Below are 18,023 nucleotides of genomic sequence, written 5' to 3'. Positions count from 1 at the left end.
CTATAACAAAGAACAAACAGCAAAAACATATACATGATCAAATACAAATCTTAGAATCAACTATTAAAAACGACCAGAACCCACTGGATTCTCCAATTACATTGAATGAACTACAGTCAGTCAGTCAGTCAGTCAGTCAGTCAGTCAGGGGACCAGACTCATATACAGTCAGCCAGTCAGTCAGGGGACCAGACTCATATACAGTCAGTAAGTAAGTCAGGGGACCAGAATGATATACAGTCAGTCAGTCAGGGGACCAGACTCATATACAGTCAGTCAGTCAGTCAGTAAGTCAGTCAGGGGACCAGACTCATATACAGTCAGTCAGTCAGTCAGTCAGTAAGTCAGTCAGGAGACCAGACTCATATACAGTCAGTAAGTCAGTCAGGGGACCAGACTCATATACAGTCAGTCAGACAGTCAGTCAGGGGACCAGAATGATATACAGTCAGTAAGTCAGTCAGTCAGGGGACCAGACTCATATACAGTCAGTCAGTCAGTCAGTCAGTCAGGAAACCAGACTGATATTCAGTCAGTCAGGGGTCCAGAATTATATACAGTCAGTCAGGGGACCAGACTCATATACAGTCAGTCAATCAGGGGACCAGGCTGATATTCAGTCAGTCAGTCAGTCAGTCAGGGGACCAGAATGATATACAGTCAGTCAGGGGACCAGACTGATATTCAGTCAGTCAGTCAGGGGACCAGACTCATATACAGTCAGTCAGTCAGCCAGTCAGTCAGTCAGGGGACCAGACTCATATACAGTCAGTCAGTCAGTCAGTAAGTCAGTCAGGGGACCAGACTCATATACAGTCAGTCAGTCAGTCAGTCAGTAAGTCAGTCAGGAGACCAGACTCATATACAGTCAGTAAGTCAGTCAGGGGACCAGACTCATATACAGTCAGTCAGACAGTCAGTCAGGGGACCAGAATGATATACAGTCAGTAAGTCAGTCAGTCAGGGGACCAGACTCATATACAGTCAGTCAGTCAGTCAGGAAACCAGACTGATATTCAGTCAGTCAGGGGTCCAGAATGATATACAGTCAGTCAGGGGACCAGACTCATATACAGTCAGTCAGTCAGTCAGTCAGTCAGGGGACCATGCTGATATTCAGTCAGTCAGTCAGTCAGTCAGGGGACCAGAATGATATACAGTCAGTCAGGGGACCAGACTGATATTCAGTCAGTCAGTCAGGGGACCAGACTCATATACAGTCAGTCAGTCAGCCAGTCAGTCAGTCAGGGGACCAGACTCATATACAGTCAGTCAATCAGTAAGTCAGGGGACCAGACTCATATACAGTCAGTCAGTCAGTCAGGGGACCAGAATGATATACAGTCAGTCAGTCAGGGGACCACTCATATACAGTCAGTCAGGAGACCAGACTCATATACAGTCAGTCAGTCAGTCAGTCAGTGTTACCGTCAGTCAGTCAGTCAGTCAATCAGTGTTACCGTCAATCAGTCAGTCAGTGTTACCGTCAGTCAGTCAGTCAGTCAGTCAGTCAGTCAGTCAGTCAGTCAGTGTTACCGTCAGTCAGTCAGTCAGTCAGTCAGTCAGTCAGTCAGTCAGTGTTGCCGTCAGTCAGTCAGTCAGTCAGTTAGCCAGACTGATATTCAGTCAGTCAGTCAGGGGACCAAACTGATATTCAGTCAGTCAGTCAGGGGACCAGATTGATATTCAGTCAGTTAGTCAATCAGTTAGCCAGACTGATATTCAGTCAGTCAGTCAGGGGACCAGACTGATATTTAGTCAATCAGTCAATCAGTTAGCCAGACTGATATTCGGTCAGTCAGTCAGGGGACCAGTCAGAGACTGTCTGTGTCAGTCTCTGACTGGCTCCTAACCTGCCTGTGTATAGACTGGCTCCTAACCTGCCTGTGTATAGACTGGCTCCTAACCTGTCTGTGTAGACTGGCTCCTAACCTGCCTGTGTATAGACTGGCTCCTAACCTGCCTGTGTATAGACTGGCTCCTAACCCGTCTGTGTATAGACTGGCTCCTAACCTGTCTGTGTATAGACTGGCTCCTAACCTGTCTGTGTATAGACTGGCTCATAACCTGCCTGTGTATAGACTGGCTCCTAACCTGTCTGTGTATAGACTGGCTCCTAACCTGTCTGTGTATAGACTGGCTCCTAAGCTGTCTGTGTATAGACTGGCCCCTAACCTGCCTGTGTATAGACTGGCTCCTAACCTGTCTGTGTATAGACTGGCTCCTAACCTGCCTGTGTATAGACTGGCTCCTAACCTGTCTGTGTATAGACTGGCTCCTAACCTGCCTGTGTATAGACTGGCTCATAACCTGTCTGTGTATAGACTGGCTCCTAACCTGTCTGTGTATAGACTGGCTCATAACCTGCCTGTGTATAGACTGGCTCCTAACCTGTCTGTGTATAGACTGGCTCCTAACCTGTCTGTGTATAGACTGGCTCCTAAGCTGTCTGTGTATAGACTGGCCCCTAACCTGCCTGTGTATAGACTGGCTCCTAACCTGTCTGTGTATAGACTGGCTCCTAACCTGCCTGTGTATAGACTGGCTCCTAACCCGTCTGTGTATAGACTGGCTCCTAACCTGTCTGTGTATAGACTGGCTCCTAACCTGTCTGTGTATAGACTGGCTCATAACCTGCCTGTGTATAGACTGGCTCCTAACCTGTCTGTGTATAGACTGGCTCCTAACCTGTCTGTGTATAGACTGGCCCCTAACCTGCCTGTGTATAGACTGGCTCCTAACCTGTCTGTGTATAGACTGGCTCCTAACCTGCCTGTGTATAGACTGGCTCCTAACCTGTCTGTGTATAGACTGGCTCCTAACCTGTCTGTGTATAGACTGGCTCCTAACCTGTCTGTGTATAGACTTGCTCCTAACCTGTCTTTGTATAGACTGGCTCATAACCTGCCTGTGTATAGACTGGCTCCTAACCTGTCTGTGTATAGACTGGCTCCTAACCTGTCTGTGTATAGACTGGCTCCTAAGCTGTCTGTGTATAGACTGGCCCCTAACCTGCCTGTGTATAGACTGGCTCCTAACCTGTCTGTGTATAGACTGGCTCCTAACCTGTCTGTGTATAGACTGGCTCCTAACCTGTCTGTGTATAGACTTGCTCCTAACCTGTCTTTGTATAGACTGGCTCCTAACCTGCCTGTGTATAGACTGGCTCCTAACCTGCCTGTGTATAGACTGGCTCCTAACCTGCCTGTGTATAGACTGGCTCCTAACCTGCCTGTGTATAGACTGGCTCCTAACCTGCCTGTGTATAGACTGGCTCCTAACCTGTCTCTGTATAAACTGGCTCCTAACCTGTCTGTGTATAGACTGGCTCATAACCTGCCTGTGTATAGACTGGCTCCTAACCTGCCTGTGTATAGACTGGCTCCTAACCTGTCTGTGTATAGACTGGCTCCTAACCTGTCCGTGTATAGACTGGCTCCTAACCTGCCTGTGTATAGACTGGCTACTAACCTGCCTGTGTATAGACTGGCTCCTAACCTGCTTGTGTATAGACTGGCTCCTAACCTGTCTGCCACAAGCTAATTTATTAGCGAGTCAACAGTGCCACCATGCAAATGATTGGCAAACAGTCTGAACTCACTAACTCACACAGCAAACAGTCTGAACTCACTAACTCACACAGCAAACCGTCTCAACTCACTAACTCATACAGCAAACAGTCTCAACTCACTAACTCACACAGCAAAGTCTCAACTCACACAGCAAACAGTCTCAACTCACTAACTCACACAGCAAACAGTCTCAACTCACTAACTCACACAGCAAACAGTCTCAACTCACTAACTCACACAGCAAACAGTCTCAACTCACTTACTCACCCACAAAGTCTCAACTCACTAACTCACACAGCAAACAGTCTCAACTCACTAACTCACCCACAAAGTCTCGACTCACTAACTCATACAGCAAACAGTCTCAACTCACTAACTCACACAGCAAACAGTCTCAACTCACTAACTCACACAGCAAACAGTCTCAACTCACACAGCAAACAGTCTCAACTCACTAAATCACACAGAGTCCTAGAGGTCTGACAGAGAGAGTCCTAGATGTCTGACAGAGAGAGTCCTAGATGTCTGACAGAGAGAGTCCTAGAGGTCTGACAGAGAGAGTCCTAGAGGTCTGACAGAGAGAGTCCTAGAGGTCTGACAGAGAGAGCCCTAGAGGTCTGACAGAGAGAGCCCTAGAGGTCTGACAGAGAGAGTCCTAGAGGTCTGACAGAGAGAGTCCTAGAGGTCTGACAGAGAGAGCCCTAGAGGTCTGACAGAGAGTCCTAGATGTCTGACAGAGAGAGTCCTAGATGTCTGACAGAGAGAGTCCTAGAGGTCTGACAGAGAGAGTCCTAGAGGTCTGACAGAGAGAGTCCTAGAGGTCTGACAGAGAGAGTCCTAGAGGTCTGACAGAGAGAGTCCTAGAGGTCTGACAGAGAGAACCCTAGAGGTCTGACAGAGAGAGCCCTAGAGGTCTGACAGAGCGAGCCCTAGAGGTCTGACAGAGAGAGCCCTAGAGGTCTGACAGAGAGAGCCCTAGAGGTCTGACAGAGAGAGCCCTAGAGGTCTGACAGAGAGAGTCCTAGAGGTCTGACAGAGAGAGTCCTAGAGGTCTGACAGAGAGAGCCCTAGAGGTCTGACAGAGAGAGTCCTAGAGGTCTGACAGAGAGAGTCCTAGAGGTTTGACAGAGAGAGCCCAAGAGGTCTGACAGAGAGAGTCCTAGATGTCTGACAGAGAGAGCCCTAGAGGTCTGACAGAGAGAGTGTGTGCGTGTGTGTATTCCTTAGCATAAAGACGTACCTGTGGATGGAGTAGAAGTGCTCATGGTAGTATGGCCGTAGAGGACAGCAGAAGAAAGAGGCTTCTCAGATCCCTGCTGACAGACAGGAAAGAGACGTTAGGTAACTGTTACTCCCTGCTGACAGACAGGACAGAGACGTTAGGTAACTGTTACTCCCTGCTGACAGACAAGACAGAGACGTTAGGTAACTGTTACTCCCTGCTGACAGACAGGACAGAGACGTTAGGTAACTGTTACTCCCTGCTGACAGACAAGACAGAGACGTTAGGTAACTGTTACTCCCTGCTGACAGACAGAACAGAAGACGTTAGGTAACTGTTACTCCCTGCTGACAGACAGGACAGAGACGTTAGGTAACTGTTACTCCCTGCTGACAGACAGGACAGAGACGTTAGGTAACTGTTACTCCCTGCTGACAGACAAGACAGGACAGAGACGTTAGGTAACTGTTACTCCCTGCTGACAGACAGAACAGAGACGTTAGGTAACTGTTACTCCCTGCTGACAGACAAGACAGAGACGTTAGGTAACTGTTACTCCCTGCTGACAGACAAGACAGAGACGTTAGGTAACTGTTACTCCCTGCTGACAGACAAGACAGAGACATTAGGTAACTGTTACTCCCTGCTGACAGATTGATGGACTAATATTATAGAAACTAATAGTATAGAGACTGATAAACTAATAGTATAGAGACTGACAGACTAATAGTATAGAGACTGACAGACTAATAGTATAGAGACTGGCGGACTAATAGTATAGAGACTAATAGTATAGAGACTGATGGACTAATATTATAGACTGATGGACTAATAGTATAGAGACTGACAGACTAATAGTATAGAGACCGGTGAACTAGAGACTGATGGACTTGAGACTGACGGACTAATAGTATAGAGACTGACAGACTAGAGACTGACGGACTAATAGTATAGAGACTGACAGACTAGAGACTGACGGACTAATAGTATAGAGACTGATGGACTAATAGTATAGAGACTGATGGACTAATAGTACAGCGACTGATGGACTAATAGTATAGAGACTGATAGACTAATAGTATAGAGACTGATGGACTAATAGTATAGAGACTGATGGACTAATAGTATAGAGACTGATGGACTAGAGACTGATGGACTAGAGACTGATGGACTAATAGTATAGAGACTGATGGACTAGAGACTGATGGACTAATAGTATAGAGACTGATGGACTAGAGACTGATGGACTAATAGTATAGAGACTGACGGACTAATAGTATAGAGACTGATGGACTAATAGTATAGAGACTGATGGACTAATAGTATAGAGACTGATGGACTAGAGACTGATGGACTAGAGACTGATGGACTAGAGACTGATGGACTAATAGTATAGAGACTGATGGACTAATAGTATAGAGACTGATGGACTAGAGACTGATGGACTAATAGTATAGAGACTGATGGACTAGAGACTGATGGACTAATAGTATAGAGACTGATGGACTAATAGTATAGAGACTGATGGACTAGAGACTGATGGACTAATAGTATAGAGACTGATGGACTAGAGACTGATGGACTAATAGTATAGAGACTGATGGACTAGAGACTGATGGACTAATAGTATAGAGACTGATGGACTAGAGACTGATGAACTAATAGTATAGAGACTGATGGACTAGAGACTGATGGACTAATAGTATAGAGACTGATGGACTAGAGACTGATGGACTAATAGTATAGAGACTGATGGACTAGAGACTGATGGACTAGAGACTGATGGACTAGAGACTGATGGACTAATAGTATAGAGACTGATGGACTAGAGACTGATGGACTAGAGACTGATGGACTAGAGACTGATGGACTAATAGTATAGAGACTGATGGACTAATAGTATAGATACTGATGGACTAATAGTATAGAGACTGATGGACTAGAGACTGATGGACCAGAGACTGACGGACTAATAGTATAGCGACTGATGGACTAATAGTATAGAGACTGATGGACTAGAGACTGACGGACTAATAGTATAGAGACTGATGGACTAATAGTATAGAGACTGACAGACTAATAGTATAGAGGCTGATGGACTAGAGACTGATGGACTTGAGACTGATGGACTAATAGTATAGAGACTGAGAGACTAATAGTATAGAGGCTGATGGACTAATAGTATAGAGACTGATGGACTAATAGTATAGAGACTGACAGACTAATAGTATAGAGACTGACAGACTAATAGTATAGAGACTGGCGGACTAATAGTATAGAGACTGGCGGACTAATAGTATAGAGACTAATAGTATAGAGACTGATGGACTAATATTATAGACTGATGGACTAATAGTATAGAGACTGACAGACTAATAGTATAGAGACCGGTGAACTAGAGACTGATGGACTTGAGACTGACGGACTAATAGTATAGAGACTGACAGACTAGAGACTGACGGACTAATAGTATAGAGACTGATGGACTAATAGTATAGAGACTGATGGACTAATAGTATAGAGACTGACGGACTAATAGTATAGAGACTGATGGACTAGAGACTGACGGACTAATAGTATAGAGACTGATGGACTAATAGTATAGAGACTGATGGACTAATAGTATAGAGACTGATGGACTAGTGATTGACAGACTAATAGTATAGAGACTGATGGACTAATAGTATAGAGACTGATAGACTAATAGTATAGAGACCGGTGAACTAGAGACTGATAGACTAGTGATTGACAGACTAATAGTATAGAGACTGATGGACTAATAGTATAGAGACTGATGGACTAATAGTATAGAGACTAACAGACTAATAGTATATAGACTAATGGCCTAGAGACTGACGGACTAGAGACTGACGGACTAATAGTATAGAGACTGATGGACTAATAGTATAGAGACTAACAGACTAATAGTATAGAGACTGATGGACTAATAGTATAGAGACTGACGGACTAATAGTATAGAGACTGATGAACTAATAGTATAGAGACTAACAGACTAATAGTATAGAGGCTGATGGACTAACAGTATAGAGACTGATGGACTAGAGACTGATGGACTAATAGTATAGAGACTAACAGACTAATAGTATATAGACTAATGGCCTAGAGACTGATGGACTAGAGCCTGATGGACTAATAGTATAGAGACTGATGGACTAACAGTATAGAGACTGATGGACTAGAGACTGATGGACTAGAGCCTGATGGACTAATAGTATAGAGACTGATGGACTAACAGTATAGAGACTGATGGACTAGAGACTGATGGACTAATAGTATATAGCCTGATGGACTAATAGTATAGAGACTGATGGACTAACAGTATAGAGACGGATGGACTAGAGACTGATGGACTAATAGTATAGAGACTTATGGACTAGAGACTGATGGACTAGAGCCTGATGGACTAATAGTATAGAGACTGATCGACTAATAGTATAGAGACTGATGGACTAATAGTATAGAGACTAACAGACTAATAGTATAGAGACTGATGGACTAATAGTATAGAGACTGATGGACTAATAGTATAGAGACTAACAGACTAATAGTATAGAGACTGATGGACTAATAGTATAGAGACTGACAGACTAATAGTATAGAGACCGGTGAACTAGAGACTGATGGACTTGAGACTGACGGACTAATAGTATAGCGACTGATGGACTAATAGTATAGAGACTGACAGACTAGAGACTGACAGACTAATAGTATAGAGACTGATGGACTAATAGTATAGAGACTGATGGACTAATAGTATAGAGACTGATGGACTAATAGTATAGAGACTAACAGACTAATAGTATAGAGACTGATGGACTAATAGTATAGAGACTGATGGACTAATAGTATAGAGACTGACGGACTAATAGTATAGAGACTGATGGACTAGAGACTGACGGACTAATAGTATAGAGACTGATGGACTAATAGTATAGAGACTGATGGACTAATAGTATAGAGACTGATGGACTAGTGATTGACAGACTAATAGTATAGAGACTGATGGACTAATAGTATAGAGACTGATAGACTAATAGTATAGAGACCGGTGAACTAGAGACTGATAGACTAGTGATTGACAGACTAATAGTATAGAGACTGATGGACTAATAGTATAGAGACTGATGGACTAATAGTATAGAGACTAACAGACTAATAGTATATAGACTAATGGCCTAGAGACTGACGGACTAGAGACTGACGGACTAATAGTATAGAGACTGATGGACTAATAGTATAGAGACTAACAGACTAATAGTATAGAGACTGATGGACTAATAGTATAGAGACTGACGGACTAATAGTATAGAGACTGATGAACTAATAGTATAGAGACTAACAGACTAATAGTATAGAGGCTGATGGACTAACAGTATAGAGACTGATGGACTAGAGACTGATGGACTAATAGTATAGAGACTAACAGACTAATAGTATATAGACTAATGGCCTAGAGACTGATGGACTAGAGCCTGATGGACTAATAGTATAGAGACTGATGGACTAACAGTATAGAGACTGATGGACTAGAGACTGATGGACTAGAGCCTGATGGACTAATAGTATAGAGACTGATGGACTAACAGTATAGAGACTGATGGACTAGAGACTGATGGACTAATAGTATATAGCCTGATGGACTAATAGTATAGAGACTGATGGACTAACAGTATAGAGACGGATGGACTAGAGACTGATGGACTAATAGTATAGAGACTTATGGACTAGAGACTGATGGACTAGAGCCTGATGGACTAATAGTATAGAGACTGATCGACTAATAGTATAGAGACTGATGGACTAATAGTATAGAGACTAACAGACTAATAGTATAGAGACTGATGGACTAATAGTATAGAGACTGATGGACTAATAGTATAGAGACTAACAGACTAATAGTATAGAGACTGATGGACTAATAGTATAGAGACTGACAGACTAATAGTATAGAGACCGGTGAACTAGAGACTGATGGACTTGAGACTGACGGACTAATAGTATAGCGACTGATGGACTAATAGTATAGAGACTGACAGACTAGAGACTGACAGACTAATAGTATAGAGACTGATGGACTAATAGTATAGAGACTGATGGACTAATAGTATAGAGACTGATGGACTAATAGTATAGAGACTAACAGACTAATAGTATAGAGACTGATAGACTAATAGTATAGAGACTGATGGACTAATAGTATAGAGACAGATGGACTAATAGTATAGAGACTGATGGACTAGAGACTGATGGAGTAGAGACTGATGGACCAATAGTATAGAGACTGATGGACTAATAGTATAGAGACTAACAGACTAATAGTATAGAGACTGATGCAGTCAGACGTGTTGTCGTGTCCCTTGTATATATATCGTTTTTTTTAACATATTTTTCTTCGCTTATCTTTTAAAACATTTAGCTAAACCTCAACTTCTAAATACTCTCCTGCAACCCGCCTCACCCAATGTAGCTATTTGTTCCTAAAGTATTTATATTTACTTCGGATCCGGAACCCCTCAACTGAAGCTAGCCAGCTAACTACCAGCTATCAGTCAGCAAACCATTGCTAGCAGTCTTCAGCTAACCGTTCATCAGCTAACCTTTAGCTCGGAAAGCTCTCGCCAGTTCGAACAACGAGACTCTAACCAGAGCATAACGGACCTATTTTTTTTTTTTCATCCCCGGATTCCCACCGCAAATGGAACATTTCTCAGCTGGATCTTCACAACTAGCTAACTAGATAACCGCAACCTCGGATGATTACTCCTGGCTAGCGTTTCCACCCACTTAGCTTGAAGCTAGCCCGGCCAGAGCTCCTGTGCTACCACCGAAGCATACTCCTGGGCTACAATATCCGGACCCACGACCGGTCTATCGATGTCACCGCATGAAGAGGCATAAACAGACTCACCCCACCGCGACGCCCCCCAAAGGCTAACTTTCTAGCCGTTTCTGTCTCCTTGCTTGCTAATTCGGCCTGCTAACTGCTACCTTGTTTAGCCCCGGTCCGCTAACTGCTACCTTGTTTAGCCCCGGCCTACTAACTGTTAGTTTGTTAGCACAGGCTTGCTAACCGTCTGAATCGCCGCGTCCCAAACACTCACTGGACCCATATTTACTTTCAATCTCTTTTCGAGGTCGCAACGGAGGGGCCAGTTGGATAACTCCCTCTGGCAGATAACGTCGGTAGTCCAGTCGTGAAGGCCCGGTGGGGCGCCACATTGGCAGTAAAACTGGTCTGGATAGGTGATTGTAGCCCAGGAGTGGCTGATGGAACACTTCAGCTGGCTAGCTCCGGAATAATTGATGTTTGCTCTGAGATCAACGTAAGCCAATAGTCACATGGATAGCAGCTAGCTAGCTGCGAGATCCAGGTGTAAATGTCCAGAGCTTGCAGGAGAAATCCGGGGATATGGAGAGAAAAATAGGTCCGGTATGTTCTGGTCTGAGTCGCGTTGTACAAAACTGCCGATAGATTTTCGAGCTAAAGGATAGCTGATGACCACAAAACTTGGTTAGCTGAATACTAACGTTAGCCAGTAAATTGGCTAGCTACTGGCTAGCTTCTGGTTAGCTTCTGGTTAGCTTCTGGCTAGCTTCTATTGTGGATTTCAGATTTAACAGTATTGATTCCGTCCCCCTCCTCGGCCCTATCTGGGCTCGAACCAGGGACCCTCTGAACACATTAACAACTGCCTCCTCGCCCCTATCTGGGCTCGAACCAGGGACCCTCTGAACACATTAACAACTGCCTCCTCGCCCCTATCTGGGCTCGAACCAGGGACCCTCTGAACACATTAACAACTGCCTCCTCGCCCCTATCTGGGCTCGAATCAGGGACCCTCTGAACACATTAACAACTGCCTCCTCGCCCCTATCTGGGCTCGAACCAGGGACCCTCTGAACACATTAACAACTGCCTCCTCGCCCCTATCTGGGCTCGAACCAGGGACCCTCTGAACACATTAACAACTGCCTCCTCGCCCCTATCTGGGCTCGAACCAGGGACCCTCTGAACACATTAACAACTGCCTCCTCGCCCCTATCTGGGCTCGAACCAGGGACCCTCTGAACACATTAACAACTGCCTCCTCGCCCCTATCTGGGCTCGAATCAGGGACCCTCTGAACACATTAACAACTGCCTCCTCGCCCCTATCTGGGCTCGAACCAGGGACCCTCTGAACACATTAACAACTGCCTCCTCGCCCCTATCTGGGCTCGAACCAGGGACCCTCTGAACACATTAACAACTGCCTCCGGCAAAGCATCGTTAAATATCCCTCAACAAAAGCCACGCACCTTGCAGAGCAAAGAAAAACAACCACTTCAAAGTCTCGGAGCTTTGTGACGTCACAGATTGAAACTCTATTAGCGAACAACACTAACTAGCTAGCCATTTCAAACCAGTTACATGTGTTTTTGGTCATTTGTATTTAAATGTGTTTTGCTAAGTTGTGTTGAAAGATGTTTTTTGTGTGTCTTTTTGCTGAGTTGTATTTAAAGGGGTTTAGGGGTTTATTTGAGGCAGTTATTAATCTGACATCAATTTCTCTCGGCCCTTCAGTCCTCTCGCTCTGTTCACTAGTCAACACAGCGGCAGCCACTGGGCCTATCTACTCCCTTTGATGATATTCAAATAGCCACCGGCAGAGAATGAATATGCAAAGAAAATAAACAAAGATACAATCTCTTTACCCTTTTCCTACTAACTAAGCCCTTCTCTGACATTTCAGCTGCTGAGTGAGAGATGCGCACACACTGGGAGGCCGTCCACACACACTGGGAGGCTGTCCACACACTTAGTGGCTGTCCACACACTGGGAGGTCGTCCACACACACTTAGTGGCTGTCCACACACACTTAGAGGCTGTCCACACACACTTAGTGGCTGTCCACACACTGGGAGGCCGTCCACACACACTGGGAGGCTGTCCACACACTGGGAGGCTGTCCACACACACTGGGAGGCTGTCCACACACTGGGAGGCCGTCCACACACACTGGGAGGCCGTCCACACACACTGGGAGGCTGTCCACACACACTTAGAGGCTGTCCACACACACTTAGAGGCTGTCCACACACACTTAGTGGCTGTCCACACACTGGGAGGCCGTCCACACACACTGGGAGGCCGTCCACACACACTGGGAGGCCGTCCACACGCACTTAGAGGCTGACCACACACACTGGGAGGCCGTCCACACACACTGGGAGGCCGTCCACACACACTGGGAGGCTGTCCACACACACTTAGAGGCTGTCCACACACACTTAGAGGCTGTCCACACACACTGGGAGGCTGTCCACACACACTGGGAGGCCGTCCACACACACTGGGAGGCCGTCCACACGCACTTAGAGGCTGTCCACACACACTGGGAGGCCGTCCACACACACTGGGAGGCCGTCCACACACACTGGGAGGCTGTCCACACACACTTAGAGGCTGTCCACACACACTTAGAGGCTGTCCACACACACTGGGAGGCTGTCCACACACACTGGGAGGCCGTCCACACACACTGGGAGGCTGTCCACACACTGGGAGGCTGTCCACACACACTGGGAGGCTGTCCACACACTGGGAGGCCGTCCACACACACTGGGAGGCCGTCCACACACACTGGGAGGCCGTCCACACACACTTAGAGGCTGTCCACACACACTGGGAGGCCGTCCACACACACTTAGAGGCTGTCCACACACTTAGAGGCTGTCCACACACACTTAGAGGCTGTCCACACACTGGGAGGCCGTCCACACACACTGGGAGGCCGTCCACACACACTGGGAGGCTGTCCACACACTGGGAGGCCGTCCACACACTGGGAGGCCATCCACACACACTGGGAGGCCGTCCACACACACTGGGAGGCTGTCCACACACACTTAGAGGCTGTCCACACACACTTAGAGGCTGTCCACACACTTAGAGGCTGTCCACACACACTTAGAGGCTGTCCACACACTGGGAGGCCGTCCACACACACTGGGAGGCTGTCCACACAAACTGGGAGGCTGTCCACACACTGGGAGGATGTCCACACACTGGGAGGCCGTCCACACACACTGGGAGGCTGTCCACACACTGGGAGGCCCTCCACACACACTGGGAGGCTGTCCACACACTGGGAGGCTGTCCACACACTGGGAGGCCGTCCACACACACTGGGAGGCCGTCCACACACACTGGGAGGCCGTCCACACACTGGGAGGCTGTCCACACACTGGGAGGCTGTCCACACACTGGGAGGCCGTCCACACACACTGGGAGGCTGTCCACACAAACTGGGAGGCTGTCCACACACTGGGAGGATGTCCACACACTGGGAGGCCGTCCACACACACTGGGAGGCTGTCCACACACTCTGGGAGGCCGTCCACACACTGGGAGGCTGTCCACACACTGGGAGGCTGTCCACACACTGGGAGGCTGTCCACACACACTGGGAGGCTGTCCACACACACTGGGAGGCTGTCCACACACTGGGAGGCCGTCCACACACACTGGGAGGCCGTCCACACACACTGGGAGGCCGTCCACACACACTAGGAGGCCGTCCACACACACACACACACAACACTCTGCCATTTCACACACATCCCCAGGTAGATATCAGCCGGTCCTACCCTCTCTCCTGCCCTAAATGCCTAACACATTGGCATTCAGGCTGGTACCACCTCACACTACATCCCTTCTAGGCAGTGATGCAAAGAAAAAGCCATATCTCGGACTGGCCAATAAAAAGAAAAGATTAAGATGGGCAAAAGAACACAGACACTGGATAGAGGAACTCTGCCAAGAAGTTCAGCATCCCAGAGTCGCCTCTTCACTGTTGACGTTGAGACTGGACAGTGGAACTCTGCCTAGAAGTTCAGCATCCCAGAGTCGCCTCTTCACTGTTGATGTTGAGACTGGTGTTTTGCGGGTACTATTTAATGAAGATGCCAGTTGAGGACTTGTGAGGCGTCTGTTTCTCAACCTAGACACTCTAATGTACTTGTCCTCTTGCTCAGTTGTGCACCGGGGCTTCCCACTCCTCTGTATATTCTGGTTAGAGACAGTTTGCGCTGTTCTGTGAAGGGAGTAGTACACAGCGTTGTACCAGATCTTCAGTTTATTTGAAATTTCTCACATGGAATAGCCTTCATTTCTCAGAACAAGAATAGACTGACGATGGTACAAATACACCCATATGGCCAATGTGTTGGCGTACATACATGGATAACTGATGTGTTGTTGTACATACATGGATAACTGATGTGAAAACATTTGCAAAGCTACTATTGCACGTCCATGCTGACCTTGTGATTGACTGACTGACTGACTGGCTGACTGACTCACTCACTCATAAAGAGATACTTTGGGATTTTGAGTCAGATAAACCCATGGACACCATTTTTATCTCTCTGTGTCCAATATGAAGGAAGTTAAAGGTAGTTTCGCAAACCAATGCTAATTAGCATTAGCGCGATGACTGGAAGTCTATGGGTATCCTCCATTAAACGCACTAATGCTAATTAGCATTAGCCCAATGACTGGAAGTCTATGAGTATCCTCCATTAAACGCACTAATGCTAATTAGCATTAGCCCAATGACTGGAAGTCTATGGGTATCTTCCATTAAATGCACTAATGCTAATTAGCAACTTCCTTCAAACTGCAAGCAGAGACATAAAAATGGTATCCGCAAGTTAATCCGGCTCTGGGGAAGTAGATAAAAGGGATCATTGCCAAAATCTCGAAGTATCTCATCGGTCCAAGGCCAAAATCAGTGGGGGGGGGGGTTCTCTCACTACTTTAATGTACCTGCCGTTACAGTCCTCTTATGAGCCTGGAAGTACTACACCTTTTTGTTTTTCAGGTCAACCAGTACAAGAAACATTAGAATACAAAGTTGCCTCACCGGGCTCCATTTTACACATGTTCTGGTATTGTGTAGTTATGAAAAACCTTTGGGACTGTATTGTTTGTCATTTCTAAGTGTGTCGGAATTCAAGGGGGGGGGGGGGGGGGGACAGCGGCAGGGTGGGGGAACAGAGGGACAGGGAGGGAGAGTCTAAGGCCCTAATGGCACCCTATTCCCTACATAGTGCACTAGTGTTGACCTGAGGCAGGGAACGGCAGGCAGGTCAGCTAGCTCCATTGTCTGTGATATCTGTTATTATGATCTATTATTGATGCTCCTAGCTGACCTTCATCAGTTACCTGACACCACACACACACACACACACACACACACACACACACACACACACACACACACACACACACACACACACACACACAAAGCTGGAAAGACAAGCCTTAGTCCAGTCAAGTCTGCTCAGTACAGTTTACCCACCATGCAACACAAGTGGTTGTACTATTGACTGTGTACAGTCAAAAGTTTGGACACACCTACTCATTCAAGGGTATTTCTTTATTTTTTACTATTATCTACATTGTAGACTAATAGTGAAGACATCAAAACTATGAAATAACACATATGGAATCATGTAGCAACCAAAAAAGTGTTAAACAAATCAAAATATATATATTTTTATTTTTAATTCTTCAAAGTAGCCACCATTTGCCTTGATGACAACCAGCTTCTCTCAACCAGCTTCACCTGGAATGCTTTTCCAACAGTCTTGAAGGAGTTCCCACATATGCTGAGCACTTAATGGCTGCTTTTCCTTCACTCTGCGGTCCAACTCATCCTAAACCATCTCAATTGGGTTGAGGTCGGGTGATTGTGGAGGCCAGGTCATTTGTTGCAGCACTCCATCACTATCATTCTTGGTCAAATAGCCCTTACACAGCCTGGAGGTGTGTTTTGGGTCATTGTCCTGTTCAAAAACAAATGATAGTCCCACTAACGCCCAATTTTTCAGTTTTTGATTTTGTTAAAAAAGTTTGAAATATCCAATAAATGTCGTTCCACTTCATGATTGTGTCCCACTTGTTGTTGATTCTTCACAAAAAAATACAGCTTTATGTTTGAAGCCTGAAATGTGGCAAAAGGTCGCAAAGTTCAAGGGGGCCGAATACTTTCGCAAGGCACTGTATTTGGGCTGCAGGGCTGGTAACTCTAATGAACTTAACCTCTGCAGCAGAGGTAACTCTGGGTCTTCCTTTCCTGTGGCGGTCCTCATGAGAGCCAGTTTCATCATAGCACTTGATGGTTTTTGCGACTGCACTTGAAGAAACTTTCAAAGTTCTTGAAATTTTCCAGATTGACTGACCTTCATGTCTTAAAGTAATGATGGACTGTCATTTCTCTTTGCTTGTTTGAGTTGTTCTTGCCATAATATGGACTTGGTCTTTTACCAAATAGGGCTATCTTCTATATACCACCCCCTACCTTATCATAATACTGATTGATTGTCTCAAACGCATTAAGAAGGAAAGAAATTCCACAAATGAACTTTTAACAAGGCACACCTGTTAATTGACACTTTTTTGGTTACTACATGATTCCATATGTGTTATTTCATAGTTTTGATATATTCACTATTATTCTATAATGTAGAAAATAGTCCAGCTAACTTTTGACTGGTACTGTATTTATGTCCTGTGTGGGTGGGTTTTATTTTTAACCTTTATTTAACTAGGCAAGTTAGTTAAAAACAAATTCTTGTTTACAATGACGGCCTACAGGGGAACAGTGGGTTAGCTGCTTTGTTCAGGGGCAGAACAACAGATTTTTACCTTGTCAACTCGAGGATTCGGTCCAGCAACCTTTCTGTTACTGGCCCAACGCTCTAACCACTATATTATGCCATGAAAATAAGGTAAGTGTTCATCCCCAATTTTGTAGTATGAGGACAGAGGATAGGAAGATGAGTCCTCTACAGAGATATCAGACAGAGAAAGAGGCTGGTATGTTACTATGGGGCATAGCAGTGTTATAAGTGTGGAGTTATTAGTGTAGTTAGCATAGGGCTACCGTATACTACAGTACATCAGCTAGCTTTAACACGGAGACACATCAGCTAGCTTTAAAACGGAGCCACATCAGCTAGCTTTAACACGGAGCCACATCAGCTAGCTTTAACACGGAGCCCCATCAGCTAGCTTTAACACGGAGCCACATCAGCTAGCTTTAACAAGGAGCCACATCAGCTAGCTTTAACACGGAGCCACATCAGCTAGCTTTAACACGGAGCCACATCAGCTAGCTATAACACGGAGCCACATCTGCTAGCTTTAACACGGAGCCACA

At 45.8% G+C, this 18,023-nt stretch overlaps 1 protein-coding gene across 4 annotated transcripts in view; it reads right to left on the bottom strand.

Annotated features, from left to right (window-relative positions):
• Positions 1 to 18,023, bottom strand: part of LOC110536866 (polypyrimidine tract-binding protein 3) — a 125,443-nt gene that overhangs the window by 77,111 nt on the left and 30,309 nt on the right. For 2 of the 4 annotated variants that reach the window (XM_036936744.2, XM_036936747.2), the window contains exon 2: positions 4,813 to 4,888. In XM_036936744.2, the coding sequence (XP_036792639.1) occupies positions 4,813 to 4,888 (76 nt within the window). The remainder of the gene's footprint in view (positions 1 to 4,812; positions 4,889 to 18,023) is intronic. The other 2 variants (XM_036936746.2, XM_090191555.1) reach the window with 1 other exon arrangement.

Source organism: Oncorhynchus mykiss, chromosome 12 (assembly GCF_057628025.1).
Source record: "Oncorhynchus mykiss isolate SJ-2025 chromosome 12, ASM5762802v1, whole genome shotgun sequence".
Classification (NCBI taxonomy): domain Eukaryota; kingdom Metazoa; phylum Chordata; class Actinopteri; order Salmoniformes; family Salmonidae; genus Oncorhynchus; species Oncorhynchus mykiss.
The sequence above is the reverse complement of the archived record's forward strand: the minus strand, read 5'-3'. Positions and strand labels throughout refer to the sequence as shown.